Source organism: Salvelinus sp. IW2-2015, linkage group LG4q.1:29, assembly GCF_002910315.2.
Source record: "Salvelinus sp. IW2-2015 linkage group LG4q.1:29, ASM291031v2, whole genome shotgun sequence".
Lineage (NCBI taxonomy): Eukaryota > Metazoa > Chordata > Actinopteri > Salmoniformes > Salmonidae > Salvelinus > Salvelinus sp. IW2-2015.
In genome coordinates, this window is record NC_036842.1 from 48,039,507 (window position 1) to 48,048,378 (window position 8,872).

The 8,872-nt window shown below is 39.6% G+C and overlaps 1 protein-coding gene across 1 annotated transcript in view; it reads left to right on the forward strand.

Annotated features, from left to right (window-relative positions):
- The window catches only part of ireb2 (iron-responsive element binding protein 2), a 31,804-nt gene extending 23,172 nt beyond the window's left edge, over positions 1-8,632 (forward strand). Inside the window, exons 21-22 of the mRNA XM_023984830.2 lie at positions 7,562-7,747; positions 7,880-8,632. Coding sequence (XP_023840598.1) covers positions 7,562-7,747; positions 7,880-7,990 — 297 coding nt within the window. The 3' untranslated portion in view covers positions 7,991-8,632. The remainder of the gene's footprint in view (positions 1-7,561; positions 7,748-7,879) is intronic.
- The last annotated feature ends 240 nt before the right edge of the window (positions 8,633-8,872 follow it).

The following is an 8,872-nucleotide window of genomic DNA, read 5'->3' on the forward strand; positions in this document are numbered from 1 at the left end:
CTTCACTAGAACTAAGGGTCTTAGCCCGAACTGTAAAAACAGCCCAGACCATTTTTCCTCCTCCGCCAAACTTTACAGTTCGCACTATGCATTCAGGCAGGTAGCGTTCTCCTGGCATCCGCCAAACCCTGATTCGTCCGTTGGACTGCCAGATGGTGAAGCGTGATTCATCACTCCAGAGAACACGTTTACACTGCTCCAGTGTTCAATTGTAGTGAGCTTTACACCAATCCAGCTGACGCTAGTCATTGCGCATGGTGAGCTTAGCTTAGCTTGTGTGCGGATGATTGGCCATGGAAACCCATTTCATGAAGCTCCCGACGAACAGTTCTTGTGCTGACGTTGCTTCCAGAGGCAGTTTGGAAYTCTGTAGTGAGTGTTGCAACCGAGGACAGACGATTGTTTCGCGCTATGCACTTAAGTAGTCTGCGGTCCCGTTCTGTGAGCTTGTGTGGCCTACCACTTTGCGGCTGAGCCGTTGTTGCTCCTAGACGTTTCCACTTCACAATACCAGCACTTACAGTTGAAYGGGGCAGCTCTAGCAGGGCATAAATCTGATTAACTGACTTGTTGGAAAGGTTGCATCCTATGACGGTGCCACGTTGAAAGTCACTGAGCTCTTCAGTAAGGCCATTCTACTACCAATGTTTTGCTATGGAGATTGCATGGCTGTAGGCTCTATTTTATACACCTGTCAGCAAGGGTTGTCCACACTTTTGTATATATCGTGTATATATATGGACACACTATTATTGTGGTACTTCTTAATGGTAAGTTTACAAACATATATTATGGTCATTATACTCAACTTGTATCTCATCATGGTAAGTGGTGAAATAAGTATAGCTAGTTATAATTGYAATGGCTTAGCAGATAATACCTGGCTAAAAGAGAAGGAATATAATATATAAAGTTGTATGGAAAAAGTATGTGGGGGGGTGTAAGTATTTTCCTCCCATGGGCAAAGAAACTCAAAAGGGGTGATGATATTACTTAATAATAATTTGGAACGAATGTGCAAAACTGTTTAAACAGATCCGCAAGGACGGTGGATCCTTTTAAATATGCTATTGGACCATTAACAGATTATGTTAATCTATATGGTGCAAATGATGATGATCCACACTTCTTTGAACATATATATAATAATTTATCGAGCTTATAGGCAATACATGACTCGATTATTATGGTGGGAGATTATAATACGGTTTTAAGTTCCTCAATGGACCGTAAAGGAAATTGCACTACAAACTATCTCCCCTCATGCACTTAGGGAAAATACAAATATCATGGCTATATTGGTACTAGTGGATTTATGGATGCTTAAATATCCTGACCTAGTGAAATATACCATGGTGGAGGCTCAATCAAGCTAGTCGTCTTGACTACTTTCTTATGTAATTTTTGCTGGCACCGAAAGTTAAGTGTTGATAGGGGGCAGAATGCGTTCGRACCATCAAATAATTGGTATACACATTACTCTTAGAGAGGTTCCACATGGAAATGTAGTCAAAGCCTACTGAATGACAACTTGTTTTTAACCGAGACAGAATCATTTATAACTGACTTTTKATGTAACATAGGTACAGCAGATCCTCTTATTGTATGGAACACTTTTAAATGTGCCTTTAGATGCCATGCGACTCAATACTCATCTTTAAAACAAAAGCAATTTAGGTCAAAAGAGTATTTTTTTTGTTGTTGCAGGAAATAGAGGAACTAACAGTACAGATGGCAATAAAAATGAACACAGAGGCACAGAATACATTAGAGGAAAATACATAGTTTAACTTATTCAAGAAAGATCAAGTGTAATATATTATAAAAAATAAAGMGAACTGGATGGAATGAGGAAAAATGCACAAATTATTTCTTAATGTTCAACATATAAATGCTGCCAAAAATAGACAGAAACTTGTTACAAATGACGGAGTTATCATGATTCACTGAACGATATTTTGAAAGAGGAAGCAAAGTCCTTTAAGCATATGTTTATATTTCAGTCTCCATCTCCACTAACTGAAGTTAATTGTATGTTATTTTGTTCTATGAATAGTGTAAAATTAACAGCTATACAGAAAGACTCGTGTGAAGGACTAATTACAAAAGAGGAACTTATAGACGCAATTAAAGYCTTCAAGTCCGGGAAAACACCAGGGCTGAATGACATACCAGTTGTGGTATATCAAATATTTTTCGATGTACTCAAAGGTCCGTTATTAGCATGTTTTAACCACTCCTATAAAAATGGTCGACTATCAGATACTCAGCAAGAAGGTCTGGTTTCGCTTTTACTGAAACAGTAYCCAGGTGTTAAATATAAAGATCAAGTTCACCTAAAAAACTAGAACCCCTTACACTTAGTGTTGTGATGCCAAAATCCTAGTAAAATGCAAAGCAAATTGAAAAGGTATTGTTGGACATTATTCATCCTAATCAGACAGGTTTTTTACATGGACGATACATTGGAGATAATATAAGACAAATACTGGAAACAATAGAACACTGAACTTTTTGGGGAATCTCTTATACAATGGGTTAAAGTTATGTATACTAACCCCAKGTGTAAAATAGTATTTTAATGGCTACTTCTCAAAGTATTAAATTGTCAAGAGGAGTAAAACAATGTTGTCCACTATCGGCAAATCTATTTATTACATATTAAAATCGGATCCAACAACAATATTAAGGGGCTAGAAATCCAGGGCTTAAAAACAAAAGGGTCCTTGTATGCTGACGATTCATGTTTTCTTTTAAATCTTTTATTTGGATCCCTGCACAGGCTCAGAGGATCTAGATAATTTTTCGAAACTCTCTAAAGACAACTTTTACATTACCGTGTAGCTTACCAATAAAATGGTCCGACTGTGTAGGTATTTTCTTATAAGTGCATGTTGGTTAAGGGCWTGCAAGTAAGCATTTACTTACATTTACTCCTCTCGGGGCGCATGTGACAAAATAAAATTTGATATACTTGGTATTCATATCCCGAAAGAGAAATTATCGCACGACAATACATTTTAATAGAAAGTTAGCTAAATTAGATAAGATTTTGCTATCATGGAAAGGACAACACCTGTCTATTTGTGGAAAGTTAGTCATATCCCAGTTGACCTATTTACACATACAGTTGAAGTCGGAAGTTTACATACACATAAGCCAAATACATTTAAACTCMGTTTTTCACAATTCCTAACATTTAATCTTAGTAAAAATTCCCTGTCTTAGGTCAGTTAGGATCACCACTTTATTTTAAGAATTTGAAATGTCAGAATAATAGTAGAGAGAATTATTTATTTCAGCTTTTATTTCTTTCATCACATTCCCAGTGGGTCAGAAGTTTACATACACTCAATTAGTATTTGGTAGCATTGCCTTTAAATTGTTAAACTTGGGTCAAATGTTTCCGGTAGCCTTCCACAAGCTTCCCACAATACGTTTGGCCATTTTCCTGACAGAGCTGGTGTAACTGAGTCAGGTTTGTAGGCTCCTTGCTCGCAAACGCTTTTTCAGTTCTGCCCATAAATATTATATTTGAGGATTGAGGTCAGGGCTTTGTGATGGCCACTCCAATACCTTGACTTTGTTGTCCTTATTAAGCCATTTTGCCACAACTTTGGAAGTATGCTTGGGGTCATTGTACATTTGGAAGGCCATTTACGACCAAGCTTTAACTTCCTGACTGATGTTTTGAGATGTTGCTTCAATATATCCTCCTAATTTTCCTGCCTCATGATGCATCTATTTTGTGAAGTGCACCAGTCCCTCCTGCAGCAAAGCACCCCACAACATGATGCTGCCACCCCCGTGGGTGGGATGGTGTTCTTTGGCTTGCAAGCCTCCACTTTTTCCTCCAAACTAACAATGGTCATTATGGCCAAACAGTTATATTTTTGTTTCATCAGACCAGAGGACATTTCTCCAAAAAGTACGATCTTTGTCCCACATACAGTTGCAAACATAGTCTGGCTTTTTTTGGCGGTTTTGGAGCAGTGGTTCTTCCTTGCTGAGCGGCCTTTCAGGTATGTGATATAGGACTCGTTTTACTGTGGATAAAGATACTTTTGTACGGTTTCCTCCAGCATCTTCACAAAGTCCTTTGCTGTTGTTCTGGGATTGATTTGCACTTTTGCACCAAAGTACGTTCATCTCTAGGAGACAGAACACGTCTTTCCTGAGCTGTATGACGGTGCATGGTCCCATGGTGTCTATACTTGCATACTGTTGTTTGTACAGATGAACGTGGTACCTTCAGGCGTTTGGAAATTGCTCCAAGGATGAAAGATTGGTGGAGGTCTACAATTTATTTTCTGAGGCTGATTTCTTTTGATTTTCCCATGATGTCAAGTGAAGAGGCACTGTGTTTGAAGGTAGGCCTTGAAATACATCCACAGGTACACCTCCAATKGACTCAAATKATGTCAATTAGCCTATCAGAAACTTCTAAAGCCATGACATCATTTTCTGGATTTTTCCAAGCTGTTTAAAGGCACAGTCAATTTAGTATATGTAAACTTCTGACCCACTGGAATTGTGATACAGTGAAATAATCTGTCCGTAAACAATTGTTGGAAAAATTACTACAAAGTTAATATCCTAACCGACTTGCCARAACTATAGTTTGTTCACAAGAAATTTGTGGAGTGGTTGAAAAACGAGTTYTAATGACTCCAACCTAAATGTATGTAAACGTCCGACTTCAACTATAAATGTGTATAGCAGTTATTGCGGGTGTAGCAAAATGCTTGTGTTTCTAGCTCAACCGGTGCAGTAATATCTAACAATTTCACAACAATACACACATCTAAAGGAATGGAATTAAGAATATGTAAATATTTGGACAAGCAATGTCGGAGCGGCATAGACTAAGATATATTAGAATACAGTATATACATATGAGATGAGTAATGMAAARTGTGTAAACATTATTAAAGTGGCCAGTGATTTCAAGTCTATGTATATAGGCAGCAGCCTCTAATGTGATACTGATGGTTATTTAACAGTCTGATGGCCTTGAGGTAGAAGCTGTTTTTCAGTCTCTTGGTCCCAGCTTTGATGCACATGTACTGACCTCGCCTTCTGGATGATAGCAGGGTGAACAGGCAGTGGCTTGGGTGGTTGATGTCCTTTATGATCTTTTTGGCCTTCCTGTGGCATCGGGTGCTGTAGGTGTCCTGGAGGGCAGGTAGTTTGCCCCTGGTGATGCGTTGGGCAGACAGTACCACCCTCTGGAGAGCCCTGYGGTTGTGGGYGGTGAAACAGCCCGACAGGATGCTCTCAATTGTGCATCAGTAAAAGTTTGAGGGTTATTTACTCATGGCCCTGCCTACACCTAACGACTTGTTTTTAAAATTAAATGAGCACAAACTATTCCACTTTATTTGGAACGGCAAGCCATACAAAATTAAACAGGCCTATTTTAGTAATGAATATRTATTCAGAGGGCAGAAATGATTAAATATTAAAGCATTGGACCTCTCACGAAAGGTTTCAGAACATMTAAAAAAACATATAGCTATTTTTTGTAAATAATGGTGGAGTTATATCACATATGCAGTTAAGATAAATATATGGAAATGTCTGCTCTATCCAAAATTACAACCAACTATTTGCAGCATTACTGCAAAATTGGAAGAGGAAAGGGGAGAAGGTAAGGAACTTGTCTGTCGGCCCTGCATTTAAGACCAAAATTGGCTAAAGAAAATCGTGATAAATGAGAAGTATACCAGTTTCATTTAAGGACCAAAAAATTGACAGCTGCGCGATACATGTTGCAAAAATTGTTGGGAGAAGCTTTTCGATGTACCAATTCCATAGCACTTGGTTTGTGAACTGATACACAGAACGACGGATTCAAAACTTAGGTTTTCCATTTGAATTATTATACAAAATTCTTGCAACCAATAGAATGTTATATATACACTGCTCAAAAAAATAAAGGGAACACTTAAACAACACAATGTAACTCCAAGTCAATCACACTTCTGTGAAATCAAACTGTCCACTTAGGAAACAACACTGATTGACAATAAATTTCACATGCTGTTGTGCAAATGGAATAGACAAAAGGTGGAAATTATAGGCAATTAGCAAGACACCCCCAATAAAGGAGTGATTCTGCAGGTGGTGACCACAGACCACTTCTCAGTTCCTATGCTTCCTGGCTGATGTTTTGGTCACTTTTGAATGCTGGCGGTGCTCTCACTCTAGTGGTAGCATGAGACGGAGTCTACAACCCACACAAGTGGCTCAGGTAGTGCAGCTCATCCAGGATGGCACATCAATGCGAGCTGTGGCAAGAAGGTTTGCTGTGTCTGTCAGCGTAGTGTCCAGAGCATGGAGGCACTACCAGGAGACAGGCCAGTACATCAGGAGACGTGGAGGAGGCCGTAGGAGGGCAACAACCCAGCAGCAGGACCGCTACCTCCGCCTTTGTGCAAGGAGGAGCACTGCCAGAGCCCTGCAAAATGACCTCCAGCAGGCCACAAATGTGCATGTGTCAGCATATGGTCTGAGGTATACAACCTTCCCAGCTCTGCAGATTTTGCTGACAGAATCATTAGATCACTTGTTTTGGTACTGCCCATAGGTAGCTTGTTTTTGGTCACAGGTTCAGGAATGGCAAAAAAATTGCGAGATTTACTTGGAGCTAACTCTGCAAATAGTGCTGTTGGGTGATTTCAAAAGTCATAGTCAATCGATCAATAATATAATAATATTCTTAGCAAAAAGGATTCTTTAATTTACAATCTGTGAAAACTTTGAGAATAGAAAGGTTCAGAACTTTTGAAACCGCACAGTGGAAAAATGGCAGCTAGAAATCGAATGGTCTTCAGAGATGGATGGGAGCTGAAGGCTGGGACTAAAAACAAACAAAAGATAACTAATGTAAAATATACTGTCTGTAAAATGTACATAGTATCTATAAGCTGGAAGTAGAGGCCTAAGTATYGTTGTCCATTAGTTTAGGGGAGGGGTGGTAGGGGAGGGGTGGTAGGGTTGGGGGACAATCATAAAGAAGGAAATATATATTTAAACGATACATATTTAAAATAATATATACATTTACAAAAATATATATGGGTTTTTGGAAATGATGCAGACAATTACATTGATAGAATCCACAGTATATCTGCAATATTAAAGCTGATATACCCCTAAAAATATATARAAATATWTWTTTTTTAACATAAGCGCCAAATGCCGTCTGTTCTGTGATCTCAATCAATAGACGTTTTTACCAAGTCATGTTTCACAGAACACTTGACCTATACCTAAAGCCCCCAAATAGTATGGCAATGGTGATAACATAGTCTGAAATAAAGAGCGAGATGAACCAGATCCTAAAGGCAGAAGTCATCCTGGCTCTGCATAAAATCTCTACTCCTACATTGTTCTTTGTTTGAATTTACATGAGCTGGAGRGAAAAAAATGTGCACAATGAAATTCTAAATAAATCAAATATTCATTGGGAAATTTCATTCAATTGTATATGTGCCTTTTKTCTCCATGAGATACAGATCCCATTGGTCTCTTATTCTGTGTGTTCTATGGTTGGCAGGGTGTGCGAGCTGTCATAGCAGAAAGCTTTGAGAAGATGCACAAGAACCACCTGGTGGGCATGGGCATCGCGCCACTCCAGTTCTTGCCAGGCCAAAGTGCCGATTCGCTAGAGCTCTGCGGGAAGGAGAAGTTCACTATCACTCTACCAGAGGACCTGTCCCCAAAGCAAATGCTGACTGTCAAAGTATGGCCTCCAATCAAATGTTACCTTTTTATAACTCAAATTTCCCATCCCCAGTTAAAATGTCTCGCAACTATCTTTGTCCATTGCATTGTCTCTTCATTGAACTACATTTTTCACTTTTTCTCTCTCTAGACTAGCTCTGGAAAGACCTTCAGTGTGACGACTCTGTTTGACAACGAGATGGACGTGGCCTTTTACCGGCATGGCGGGCTGCTGCGATACGTGGCTCGGACCATGCTCTAGACTAGATCATTTTAACTTAACTCAGCTTTAACCTCAAGGCCTGATTTTCTTTCTGTGCTTATATATGGGGTTATTCACACTCCAACCATCTAGTTGAATGTGTGGAAATGGGCCTACTAAACTAGCTTGCTCAAGTAGGGAAGACACAGACGCTAATTCACAGAGATTATGTACCCTCCCCCACCCACAGAAAAATGCCTCCCAGGTCTAAACCGAACCTGTGCTGTTTTGAACTGCTTGTGACCAGTCCAGTCTGCTCCACTTCAGACTAGCTCAGACCAGCCCAACATTCTTTCAGTTCCAAGACCAGCTCAGTCCTCTTTGACGATATCAATCTGCTTCAGCATTTAGACCAACACAATCCACTTTAGTACAGTTTGATATTTAACGGCTGAGCATGCCCCATTCAGATCAACCAGCTCCAGCAGGGTGCCTGTTCTATAGGGTGGAACATTCAGAACGTTGCAGTGTAGAAGTCCAATGTAAAGAATGGACATAACCTGATATCGTGTGAATGAAAGGGTTGTGTCTGACTCTAAGTCATTGATTTTTATGTGTCAGTTGGAAGGTTTAATCTCTTTTGAACAGGTATCTGCACTTTTTATCAGCGCTTGAGCTTCCTAACCACATCAGTCAAGTTCAATTCTGAGACCAGATCGATCTACTTTAGCCGACCAGATGAGACCTTGTGCCCAATTCCAACCCAACTCTTTCCCTCTACTCCTTTAATGCTTATGTAGATCTGGACAGATTGGATTGCTGTAAGCAATAGGGAGAATATTCTACTTTGCCTACATAATGTAATCTTTTTAGATTTGGATTCGTGCACCAGTCTCGGCTGTGCATATCTCCTGCAGACTCGTCCATCCGTTACAACAGAGT